The sequence below is a fragment of the Carassius auratus genome, chromosome 21 (assembly GCF_003368295.1).
Source record: "Carassius auratus strain Wakin chromosome 21, ASM336829v1, whole genome shotgun sequence".
Lineage (NCBI taxonomy): Eukaryota > Metazoa > Chordata > Actinopteri > Cypriniformes > Cyprinidae > Carassius > Carassius auratus.
This window is the reverse complement of record NC_039263.1, coordinates 18,229,179-18,243,116: the sequence shown is the minus strand read 5'-3', so window position 1 is coordinate 18,243,116 and position 13,938 is coordinate 18,229,179. Positions and strand designations below refer to the sequence as shown.

The 13,938-nt window shown below is 38.1% G+C and overlaps 1 protein-coding gene across 1 annotated transcript in view; it reads right to left on the bottom strand.

Moving 5' to 3' along the window:
* Window positions 1-13,247, bottom strand: part of LOC113038783 (matrix metalloproteinase-17) — a 69,648-nt gene extending 56,401 nt beyond the window's left edge. Inside the window, exon 1 of the mRNA XM_026196433.1 lies at window positions 12,729-13,247. Coding sequence (XP_026052218.1) covers window positions 12,729-12,869 — 141 coding nt within the window. The 5' untranslated portion in view covers window positions 12,870-13,247. The remainder of the gene's footprint in view (window positions 1-12,728) is intronic.
* Window positions 13,248-13,938: the final 691 nt, after the last annotated feature.

Below are 13,938 nucleotides of genomic sequence, written 5' to 3'. Positions count from 1 at the left end.
AGTCCGCATTTCTCTAGCCTCCCCTGAGCCCACTGAGTTTTAACAAACACAAAAAAGTCAATTTTTAGCAGCCATTACTCCAGTGATGCTTTTCAAGGTTTAATTAATGAATAGAAGGTTCTAAAGAACAGCGTTTATTTGAAATTGAAATCTTTCATGACATTTTAAATGTCTTCAGCAATCAGTTTTAGTCAATTTAATACATCTTTACTTGATAAAAGCATCATTTTCTTTATTTAAAAAAACATATTAATCCCAAACTTTTTAAACCATATTAAGGGTAGCAAATTCTATACAAAGCTATATTTAATTTGTATTTGATATGACATAGGAATTGTAATATTATGCAATTATTAATATATGTAACATTCAATAACTAAACTGCTTTGGTAAATTTGAAAAAAAGAAACAAGAAAGGGTCCAAAACTTTTGAAACACTTTACGAAAAGCCTTTTGCTTTGGTTCTATTTGTGAGGTACCAACATGATTCTAGAGCAGCTGTCGCGGTCAGACATATCAATGTGATGGATATTAATGCATGCACACACACACACACACACACACACACACACACACACACACACACACACATATATATACAGAGCCTAGAAGCATTCTGTCTGAGACAGACCTGAGGAATGGTGGCAACTGGGGCTGAGTGTTGACAGGAGAATATATGTATTCATAGAAACGAACAAACCCCCTAGGAAGATGTGAAAAGATGCAGTCAACTTCCCATGCACACTCTGTTTTCTGCGTTAGATTGACAAATGTCACTGTTTGATAAATACTGAATGCAGAATGTAATACGACATCATGTTTTCTTACTTGTTTACTCCCCATCAAACAAAGAAGCTTTTGCTTTGACTTGAACAACTCTCAGAAATACATTTTGGAAGAATTGTACGAGAACATTCCCGCACTGCTAAATCAGTCCCGGGGGAACTGAGAGGCAATCTGAAAGTAGACAATTGACTGCTTTCGCGTTATTGTAATAATATCTCAGCTTATCCCAAACAAACATACACACACAGCTGAATAAAGTGACTCAGTTAGGAAGGCGTAAAAATAGCTTTTGTGTCCTTGTCAGAATCAGTGAATCAATTCTTGCAAGACGCTCTGAACCAGATGAAATTAGATGTCTATTTCCTCTGAATATCGTGCAGCGGAATGGGGGCGAGTGGATGTGGATGAGCCTGTGTGATCAGGGAAGGTCTGTCATATAATTAGAGAGACCACAACAAAAGAAGGAGTCTTATCCATTCTCATCCCAGGGCCCTGAGTTACTAACAACTGCTAATTAGCTCATAATTTCTTCATAAATTCTATCTTTTTTGGGGCCAGACTCAAGAGTCCTGTGACGTCAGCATTGGGCCTCGCTGCAGGGCACTTCAACAAAGCATAACCACAGATGTTCATTTTCAGATAAATGTGCAGAACAGAAGCGCACAGGTGATGAATGAGAAGGCCGCCCTGAAAAGTAGCGTCCTCTCTAATGTCGTTTTTATCAACCAAATGAGTCCCGACTAGAGAAGGTCAACTGTATAGTAAATCGGTTTATGAAATTACCAAGAGCCCCTAAAGGTTCTGTTAGGTAATGAAAATTGAAAATTGAAACAAGAGTCTGTGACTTTACAATTCAAGACGTCGTGACGTTTAAATGTCAACGAATACATCAACAACTACAAAACATGGGAAAGGGCAAAATGATATTTGATTGTTTTCAGAGCCTTGTATCTAGTAGCTGTCACACGTCTTACTTCAGTGAATACTTCTCAGGATAAGTCGATTTTGAAAAAGTCCATTTCTGCACATATCTACAGTTGGGAAGTACTGTATGTTCCTTCCTGTAAAAAAGAAGTCACATTCTAAAATAAATCTCATTCTAAGATAAAAAAAGTTAATATGAAGAAATAAAATTGCAATTGGGGGAAAATAAAGCTGATACAACAGAGCAATAGTCTCACAATTTGAGAGAAATAATATAGCAATTCGGAGAAATAGTCCAAACTTTGAGACATAAAATTGCAATGGAAATGCATGTAAGCTGACATGTTTATGAGTAATGTAGTAATTATAGGTCTGTGAAGGCAATAAAAATACATTTCCAATCGAGAAAACACATTTGATTCAAAATCATCTAGTTACAGCCCTTATGACAACATGCCTATTTGACATATAGTCACAGTCTCATCTTCAGATTCAGTTTTTATCTGTATTGTAGTGTACTGTGCTGGCATTGAGTTATCCTCTAATATTTACAAAGATAACTATCAACAAACCAAAGGGTTTGTTTTATACTTATCTGTGAAAACGAATGGGCACAAAGAGCAATAAAACTGTCACTGAGCACTATACACACATATCGCTTTCAGAAGATTTCTGACCTCTGCAAATGAGAAGAGGCGGAGAAAATAGATGTTATCTGCTGAAGCATCGAATATACGGCTTCTGCCGTGCTTTGATTATTGCCTTGACCGACTCTTTCTTGTAACTTGCAGTTCACTGGATTGATTTCTGTAGCACGAGCAATACATTAGTATTACAAATTCTCAAAGTCTTCAGTTTGTACAAATGAAACTCTGCAGCTTTTTTTCCCATTCTTTCTTTCAGTTTGAGGCCATCTATATGCTAAACCAACAGCAGATATATAAAATGACTATAAAATGACTGGCTTTCTTCTTTTGGTAAAATGGAACAAAATACTGATGACTCATGTTGCACTCACAGATTTTTGCCCAATCAGATGCTTTCTAGAATGACAATGTCCCACCCCCAATACCATAGTAATAATATGCATAACATTGTTTATCTTTTGAACACAATATACAAATAATCCAAGACTACATATGCCAATTACAAGATCTTTCTCTTCCTAATTAGCTCACAAAGCAAAGGAAGACTATTCATAATATGTTGACAATATGTCAACGAAGACACAGAGGAAGGACTTTGCTTTTGTTTTGCACTAAATTACAAAGAACTGGGGGAAAAAGCACAGCAACAAAACACTGAGTCTTTTAGTGTGCACTTGGCTTTGTTACTTCCCAACACTATTAAGAGGTAAGATATTCACCTTGAATGCTTGGTAGCTGTGAACTGTAATTTTTATTTGGTGCTCTGTTCTGTATTTCATCTCCCTGAAATGCTAAGGACAGAAATTATCATAAAAGCCCACTTAAAACTGCTATTTTTCTCTCCAGACAGCCCCACTGACCCAGCTACTCATCACGGCAATCCAAGTGAGACAAGAAATTACCTGAAAAAAACCTTCCCTAAAGGCCCTCGTTTTAGCAACTGCGAGATATTAACATGACAAACAAGCAGTCCAAAAAGTTCAGAACAGCCAGGAGAGGGTCCTGATAAATAAACAAACAGAAGAATGAGGTAATTTGCTTCCTTGGTAACTAATGGAGCTGAATCATATCCAATAACAGTTCTACCTCTAAATTCATTGGTGGGATCTGTAGGGATTGGGTCATTTCTTTTGAAACATGCAAATTTCAAGACAAATGATTCGAGTGTAATTGGCTAGCGGGGGCAGTCATGGACATATACCGCCTGAGTCGTTTCTGTCTTGTCTCTACTGTACCTCTACCATCTGTATACCATCATGGCAAAGCTGTTGCTAGATGATGTGGGCGTCAGCCATATTTTTGAACATATGCTGGATTTATTCTACACTTTTTTTTTTCAGCTGATCTTTGTAGCGATCGTTTACCTGAAAATTGCTTGAAACCTTATGATGGTGAAGATCTTCTCATCCAGCCTGAAGTTCATAACTCCACTGTTTTAAAAATCCTTGGGGCAATTATGCAATATACAGTCTAAATGGCAAAGGAGCCAGCATGTATTTCTGACTCATCTATAACTGACTCATCACTGAACAACAGAAACAACAAAGTTGTTACAGCAGTCCCCCGTTCCCCATGTCAAACACTGTGTAAAGGTCCACCAAGGGGTAAACAGCTTCATATATTGATCTAAACACTTCTAAAGTTATTTTGCCATGAAAATCATGAATGCACAGATGTACCAATATTTAATTTCTGGCAGTGCCTTTTATTTTGTCGATATTTACTTCTTTTTTTTTTTCGGTGGGGTCCAATGTTGTTTTGGTCCCCACTGACTTTGTATGGACAAGAACAGCAAAAACATTCTTTAAAACAGCTTATTTTGTGTTCCACAGAATAAATTAAGTTAATGTTTGGAACAATGGGAAGATTCATAAATGACAAAATTATCACTTTTGGGTAAATTACCTATGATATTCCAGATATTGCCACCATTTAATAGCTATAGACTGAGCATTTCAGTAATTTTATGACTAATATCTTACAAGAACACAATGCTAGGGACCCCATTCAATTAAAAAAAAAAAAAAAAATATATATATATATATATATATATCTATATATATATACAGTATTGTTCAAAATAATAGCAGTACAATGTGACTAACCAGAATAATCAAGGTTTTTAGTATATTTTTTATTGCTACGTGGCAAACAAGTTACCAGTAGGTTCAGTAGATTGTCAGAAAACAAACAAGACCCAGCATTCATGATATGCACGCTCTTAAGGCTGTGCAATTGGGCAATTAGTTGAAAGGGGTGTGTTCAAAAAAATAGCAGTGTCTACCTTTGACTGTACAAACTCAAAACTATTTTGTACAAACATTTTTTCTTCTGGGATTTAGCAATCCTGTGAATCACTAAACTAATATTTAGTTGTATGACCACAGTTTTTTAAAACTGCTTGACATCTGTGTGGCATGGAGTCAACCAACTTGTGGCACCTCTCAGCTGTTATTCCACTCCATGATTCTTTAACAACATTCCACAATTCATTCACATTTCTTGGTTTTGCTTCAGAAACAGCATTTTTGATATCACCCCACAAGTTCTCAATTGGATTAAGGTCTGGAGATTGGGCTGGCCACTCCATAACATTAATTTTGTTGGTTTGGAACCAAGACTTTGCCCGTTTACTAGTGTGTTTTGGGTCATTGTCTTGTTGAAACAACCATTTCAAGGGCATGTCCTCTTCAGCATAGGGCAACATGACCTCTTCAAGTATTTTAACATATGCAAACTGATCCATGATCCCTGGTATGCGATAAATAGGCCCAACACCATAGTAGGAGAAACATGCCCATATCATGATGCTTGCACCTCCATGCTTCACTGTCTTCACTGTGTACTGTGGCTTGAATTCAGAGTTTGGGGGTCGTCTCACAAACGGCCTGTGGCCCTTGGACCCAAAAAGAACAATTTTACTCTCATCAGTCCACAAAATGTTCCTCCAGTTCTCTTTAGGCCAATTGATGTGTTCTTTGGCAAATTGTAACCTCTTCTGCACATGCCTTTTTTTTAACAGAGGGACTTTGTGGGGGATTCTTGAAAATAGATTAGCTTCACACAGACGTCTTCTAACTGTCACAGTACTTACAGGTAACTCCAGACTGTCTTTGATCATCCTGGAGGTGATCATTGGCTGAGCCTTTGCCATTCTGGTTATTCTTCTATCCATTTTGATGGTTGTCTTCCGTTTTCTTCCACGTCTCTCTGGTTTTGCTCTCCATTTTAAGGCATTGGAGATCATTTTAGCTGAACAGCCTATCATTTTTTGCACCTCTTTATAGGTTTTCCCCTCTCTAATCAACTTTTTAATCAAAGTACGCTGTTCTTCTGAACAATGTCTTGAACGACCCATTTTCCTCAGCTTTCAAATGCATGTTCAACAAGTGTTGGCTTCATCCTTAAATAGGGGCCACCTGATTCACACCTGTTTCTTCACAAAATTGATGACCTCAGTGATTGAATGCCACACTGCTATTTTTTTGAACACATCCCTTTCAACTAATTCAACTAATTGCCCAATTGCACAGCCTTAAGAGCGTGCATATCATGAATGCTGGGTCTCATTTGTTTTCTGAGAATCTACTGAACCTACTGGTAACTTGTTTGCCACGTAGCAATAAAAAAATATACGAAAAACCTTGATTATTCTGGTTAGTCACATTGTACTGCTATTATTTTGAACAATACTGTATATATATATATATATATAAACCTTTAAATAAAATTAAAAAAAAATCTGTAAAATGTACCATGAGCTCTGAGATTAAGTAATAATATATGGTGCTGTAGAAGAAACTTCACTTTATCAATATTTGTGTTTAATAACTTAATTCCCACACTGTTTGCATTCCAAAGGATACTTCAGCCTACCTACAGTACATTCTCTAAATCTCTCAAATATTTACTAATAAACTTTAAATACCCATCTGTAAAACAAAAAATGCAATGCTATGATTCATCTCTGAGAGTGTTTGTTCAGTTTATGGCTTAGTACGCATTATTTGAATGCATCTCTTTTTTTTTCTTTCTTTTCTTTTTTTTGTGTGACAACCAAGGCCGCTTAAAAAGTGGTCAGTCACTGTTGTGCTCTATAGCAATTTAATCCTTCACTGTGCACTCAAAAGTATTAGATTTTATATTTCCATCAAAATGCCATGTCAAGTGGTTCCCTGCAACTATGTTGGCCACGCTTTCATTTAATTGTACTTACTGGATTCAAGTAAACTAAACAAAAAGGTTGTAATAAAAGACATTTGAAGTTGATCATTTTATATAACATGCATGCATTCAACATGGCTGCTCAAATAAAGAAGGTAAAGCAGTAAATTGGTTATAGCTTTTATCCTTAAAGACTGTACAGTACAAATAAAGCTCTCTGAGGTAAAGAGTCTTGCCAAGGGTACACTGATAAAGGATCAAGCCTGGCTGCTTATTTCACCACCTGGCTTGGACCTAAAATTGAGAGTACTTATATAAAATCAGCTGTGTGATATAATTATTTATCTAAATCCAGTTTTATTTACTAAGTCTAACGTTTTCAATGGAAATACCTGCTGAAAATGGGAAAAATAAAAAATAAATACCCTCAATACACTTTTGGTTGCATGAGATTCCACTTTCACAAACCCTTTCATTTGTCCTCTACATTCTTGCAACATTCTATAACAATTGAAATCAATAAATCATGGTGTGCCGGCACCCTAACTCAGTTTCTCTGAAAATGTGTATTCATGAGGTAATTTTAATGAAAGCTTTATTTATTAAATCTAACAATGCTGATATTTTGTTTTTTACTGCAGAAAAATTCTAATGCTGTGGCAGGTAATCAATTTGTAGTGAAACAGAATGAGTACCTCATTATGTGACCATGGCGTCGTCATGCATTTTGAATCTGTTTAAATCTATAGGTTATACTGGCTCAAACATACCTTTCTTTCTCTCTGTCATTCTCATGGGGACCAGAAGTGGAAGGAGCCGTGTCATTTTAAACCTTACAACATCTTGAATCTTTTTTTTTTTTTCAAAAGCCTTCACTCTCGCAAAATGATTTCTCTGTCGCTCTTTGCATCTGAGAATACCTTTCTTCCAACCCTCTCCGTTCCTGCTCTGTCATCTGGTTAGAAAGTGAAAAAATGCAAATAAGAGACAAACCACAGAAGCACCTGCTACGTGCCTCTGAAGACCTGGAAAACTTAGTAGACCTAGTAGTGGCCAAAAAAAACCTCATATACTTTACAGTAATTCTGCAAGCAACTTAAGACAAGCTTTGCTGTTGCTGGGGCTTTTTCTACTGGTGCTTCATTGTTGCCTGTTTCAGTGTGGTTTATTTTAAGCTGCAAAGAAGCATGCCAAACCAACACAAAACCACCATAATTATAAGCGCTAGTCGGTTGTTTGGACAGCCATGGTAAAGACATCCTTGATCTCAGCCTGCCTGGGGAGGATAGGGGTTCCCTTGAGCTAAAAATAAAACCAAGGGTGCACATTGAGTCAATATAGGGTTTTCTTTATTAATTTTGACTTGAACAGCATTGGTTCTGAAGTGCTGAAATCGGTGCGATCCAATGGAAAGCACGTAATATTGCGTGCAGCTACACTACATCCTTCCTTCTTCCTTTACCACACAGTTTGATCTGTAAGAATTCAGAGCTAGCTGCTAGCGTAGGGTCCTGCTCTTTTCATTCCCTCAAGCATTTGACTTATTACAGGGCACTGTGTTTCCTGAGGTTTATCCATCGAGGCTTTCAGTATAATCACTCCCCTGGCCTGTAATGTTCATAGGGACCATAGCAAAAACACATCACTATCATGCACAGAGGACTAGCCATGTTTGGTGTTTCTTTTGTCGGTGTACATGTTAAACAAAATGCTAGCACACTTCAATATACATACATTGTGTGAGGCAGAAAAGCAAGGAAGATACTAATGCATCTCCAAAGTTCCCACACTACAAAAATGTAGCCTTATCAGAGAAATTTGGATTTCTCGGGCCTGAAAAAAATAAATGTATCTATGTATATAAGAGATTTTTTTGCCCCCGAAAGCTTATGAATATAAATGGTTGCTATCCCCCGTTCAAATGCAAGACGTCAGTAATGACAAAAGGAGATATTTGGATTTGGATGTTTGACATGGTTCTTATTAAAGAATGCCAACCATGTGCCTGACCCTGCATCAAGATTGCTGCTCATGTCATCTAGATAGTCTACAGGGTCAGAAAGCAGCAAAAGCCCTAAAATATCCTTGTCTCCGAGAGATGAGCTGCGCTGGGTGCCAATGAGAAACAGAATCTGAGGCTTCTTAAAGGTCTGACTGTCTGACACTCTTTATATCTACAGACACCATCCAGGGATTCTTTCGGATGGGTTATAATACAGGAGTGAGAAGAGAGTGATGAGCCTCCATACTTTTCTATTCCTCCCTAGTGCTTTTCTCCACTCTAGGCTGAAAACAATCAAAAACAGTGTGATAGCTTGGGACAAAGATCCATCAGTGTTGTTGATGTTGGGAAGTGACTCTGACTCCCAAACTTTAAACCTGATTCCTTGAAGTTGTGCACAGTATCTTCGAGGTTGTGAGATAATCTAATTAGGCAGCCTAATAGACATTCAAAATTATGACTATAGGCATGCAGCTTTAGCAGGTGCATAATTCGACACATTACTCTGGTGCCTCACTGTGCCAAATCTATTCTCATCCACACCTCCACAGACCTCGCTCCTGAAATAATCTCCTTGACCCAAACTGCAGATGCCTGGCAATGGACTACAGGTCACCAGAATCCAGAAAATTCACCAAACTACAGGCCCACCCAGCATCAGAAAACTTACTACACCCCATTGCATTGTTATCTGTCTGAGCAGAAAGGAAATGGAAAATAGAGCCAATTCTGACTGACAGGAACGACTAATGGGAATATTTCCACGAAAAATAGATCACCTGATCTACTGCAGCCAAAGTCTATCTTAGCCAAAGAGAAATGCTATTGATTTAATGTTTACCAGTTCTCTAAATGCTGTACGTGGCCCCTTTTAGTCTCCAAGGCTGTGCTCTTATGCTCATCCCTTTCTCTTTATTACTCTGCTGTGGGTGTGCGATGGCTTTGGGCCACCTCGCTTTGGATGTCAATCGCAGGCCCGTCCCACTCATGCTGAAGTCTTTCAGGATAATTAGAAGTGAGAGCCAGTGAGTGAGCACATTGGTCAAACTGACAATGTGAATGATGGACAGGCTCATGACAGCAGAGGTGGCTGACTCTCTTTGGCTTAGTTGAGGACGTGTCACCCTGGGCCTGTGAGCTAATATGTGGTGTGTACTATAATGAGTACGGCATGGGCGAGGGAGGCGGGTGGTGAAGCCCATGCGCTGCTGCATGCATCTGTTGATGGGTCCAGCTGGTGCTCTCGTTAAAGACATTACATTAGTTTGACTCAGAGGATTTGAAAACAGAATGCAATGTGATGCAGAATAAAATAAAGCAAGAAAAACACCTTTGCAAACGGATTGAATGTAGGTGAATTTTCCATGCATTTCCATTTCAGTTAGTCTCACAAACAAGTGGTCAGATAAAAACAAAACAACAACAACAACAACTTTTTGCAATGTGGAATTGTTATTACCCTTCAAGTAAAAGATACAAAAACAACTTTTTAATTTGAATGCTTAAGTATTTATACATGATAGAATTTGTTGCAGAGGCTTTAATAAATTGCTAACAAATCTAAAAACTATTAGTAAAAAATACAGTTTTTAATCTGTATCATGACTACTATAGTAATGAAATTTAAATAATGAGAAGTAATCAAAATAATCATTAAAATGATAAGATAATATCAAAAGCATTACAGTAATGACACCTGGAACACATTCATATCATTATGGTGCCTTTTATTCATTAGAATACACTTATTGTTAATTAAAAAACTTTAAATTCTAAAAACAATTTGTGCATGACATATGTGTTTTAACAAACAAATCATGGCTCACCAAAAGCATTTTGAAGATGGCGCACAGCCTCAAGATCTTGCTGAGCATTTTGCAGACGATAAAAGGCTATAAAGAAAAGGTTGTGTGGAAAGTCCTTATATGGAGCTGGTTTGGGTGTGTTTTTGCAAATGACAAACCTCGGGCATGTGGCCGCTCATTAAGAATACAGTAAATAAGTAAATTTACTGACATTCAAGAGACATTAAGAACAAACTTGTGTGCTTAGGAACGTGTTGTTTAATGGATGGACATTTTTGTGAGATGTTCTCCTGCGCATACGAATACAAAACAATGCAAGCAATTATTAGTGAATGAGACGTGAATTGTCATTTTCAGCTGCATTGTTCAATGGGAGGGATGCTGAGGGAGGTCCACTGTGTCACATGGGGTTTGTAACCGTTATTGTGCTGACTTGTCCCATTCTGTCCAGTCCGAGCAACAGTCTTAAAACCAATCATTATGCCACACGCCCATCTGCTCCTTCACAACGCCCTTACTTAACACCCGCCCTTCCCAGCCCAACAATACCCCACCATCTGTGCCATCACCCATAGCTTTTAGATCTCTAAAAGCATCGTCTGCGCCTGTCAAGTGTTACTGTGCCAACAGCCCGCAAAGCAATAGCCAGCCTCCCTGGAGGTGGACACGACTCCCTAAGTCTTCATTCAAGCATGAGTTGTCTGGGGTGCAAAGTTAACAACAACAGCTGCTCTGCCGTCCACAGTCATACGGAAGCTGCTGGAGATGTAATCTGAAAGAAGTGTATGTGTCATGTTATTATCAGCTGCTGTCACAGAGAGCTGTAACCCATCAGAGATCATTTGCAGAGCGTCTTATGCCATGTTTAATGATCAGAGGTTTGATGACATGCAGTGTTACACGCTGACAGACATCAACAGCCTCATTATATGCGTGGACCAACTGCTCAGTAGCGCAAGATTAGATTTGTGAGGGTCATTAAGAAATACGGAGCCTTTCATTTGAGAGTTTAAATGAAAAACGTATTGGACGCTGCTAAAAGTTTCTACTATAAGAGGATATTTATGTAAGAGAATATCTGACCGAAAGTGATCAATACACATACAGTACTTTATGAACAGTTTTTGGAAAGTTACTGGATATAAAAGATAAAAGGATATTGATTAGGAAAATCCATTTCTTTGAAGAGAACATCAAATATACCACAGAACAACTTAACAAGCAAGTATTGGAGTACTCCTGTTAACTGAAATTAAATGCTTTTGTTGCCAGTATGTGGCCGAGTGAAATAAACACACAAATATGAAAGTCAGATCACAACCTTATGCCCATTCAAAGTGAGGGAACATGGGACACCTGGGATTTTTAAGCATAGTGTGTTTTAGGAAAATTAAAACAAAAAGATTTGTAGTTTATTAGGCATGATTATTGTATTGATTTAAACATGATTTTTTTTGTACAAAGTGAGGGAAGTGCATCTTCAACAAACAAAAAAGGTGCATGATGCCTCGTTTAAATGATGAAAATATAAAAGAATCAAACATTTGAAGGGATGATTGAATGAGTAAGCAACTTTTGCTGTTTTGTTGATGTTAGTGCCGTTACCTCATTTTTGCTACCATAATTTACATTTCTGGAGAAACTGCCAGTGTGAATCGCAGGAATAAATACCCTAACAACTTAGTTTGAGCAATGAACAAATTCTCAGGCAACAAATCCCACTCAGTAAACGAACATTTCTACAGTCAACATTTCTTTCAAACGAACAGATGTGCAGAGTTTACGTGCTTTTTTCCAAGTTCGGTGCGCGTGAAAATGTCACGTCAAATATTATTTCTGAATCCGCGCGCAGCATGAAAGTGAGTCTGAGGGGGAAATTAAGTAGATACCCGAGAAGAGCTTGATTATGGCTCCAGTTACAGACAAAAAAATCGATCGTCTAGATTTTTAAATGAATATTTCTGGCATAATTTACTCACCCTCCTATTATTCCAAATGATTACGAATTTCTTTCAGGCAGTGAAAATGCAGTGGATGGTGACTGATACCTCCAGCCTCCTGAGTGTGACAGAAAGTCACACAGGTTTGGAACCAAATTATGGTGTGTAAACGATGACATGGTTTCATTTTTGGCTGAACTTTTTCTTTAACACTCTGACGCACGTTTTGCTTCTTCTGAAATGTCGCTGTGAAACTTGACTTCTATGAAGACACAATGAAACGAATCCGTTACGCGTCTAGATGCAGACGCGTTGGAGCCTAAGTCCGAATACATTTTTGATTTTACAGATGTGTCTAATACGTACAATAATATATACCCACAGGCCACAGGTTTTTCTTTCACGCCTTTTCCCTAAACGATTATTATTAGTCGGAAGACAGGTTTAAAAGAGCACCTACCACCCCCATATCCATCTGCTCGGCTGTTATAGACGGGGCCGCCCGAGTTTGAGATAAAAACCAAAGAACTGGAAAAAGAATCATCTCTGGGTAAATAATCCAAATGGTCCAGGAGGAATTCCACTTTCTGAGAGACTTCATATTGTCTCTGCTCCCGGTGATCAAAGAACGGTCTTTCTTTCCGCCGCATCCACCGTATAGATCACCCAAAGCCGGGTCCCGGTCATTTAACGGTCCGTGGGAACACGTGTCAGTCAAACTACCTCACTGTGGTGCGCAGACACGTGAAACACATCACATACAACACAATACAGGGCGGTTAATTTCCTCAGGGATCTCTGTCTCCAAACGAAATGTCATTCACTGTGGGCATAACGATTTACCAAAGGAGCCTGAAGATGAGCCGTACGCATTCACTCCCAAAAGACCAAAAGTCAAACGTCTTCTCTCAGTCCTAATCCGAAGCCCTTTGAGATCAGTGCATGTGCTGTCAGAGAAGAGCTGCCGCTCTCAGCGCCGAACGCAGCGGACTGACGCGCGGAAAACGCGAGGAGAACTTGTATATCTACTTCACAGATGGGAGGGGGGCTCTGCGGGGGCACTGTACTCCAGCTGAGACCTGTGCGTTTTATTATCATATTTTAAAGTGAATACTGTGTATACATACTGAAGTAAATGTATAAATATATATTTTTTATTAAAATAACACTTTAGTTTAAAAAGTTACAGAGGCAGATGATGGTTCACAGATGTTCTACTTTTGACGTCACTGAATTCGAAAGCTTATTCATGAATATTCATTTTGTTATGAGCGCCAATAAATTAGCATGCTCTTTTACTGTTTTAAGATTATGAAATTAATTTATAACTTCTACCCACCACCCTATAAAAGATAAGCAGCTGGAGAATGTAGGCTATAGATTCAATTATCGATCTGGAGAGGTCAGTGGAGATGTCTTATACAGTAGCTTTTTTTCTATTCTATTATTAATCTGTTATATCTTAAGAAACCAAAATAAGACCTGTATGCAGAGTATTAAATGGCGTTTAAGATATTTTGAGAGATGTCTGTTGGTCACCAACACTGATAACAACATTGGATTATCAGCAATGAAAATATATTCTTTTGTGTTCTGCAGAAAAAGAAAGCCATGCAGATTTGGAACGACAAGGGTGAGAAATCATTTTCATTTTCTGTGTGAACTTCCTT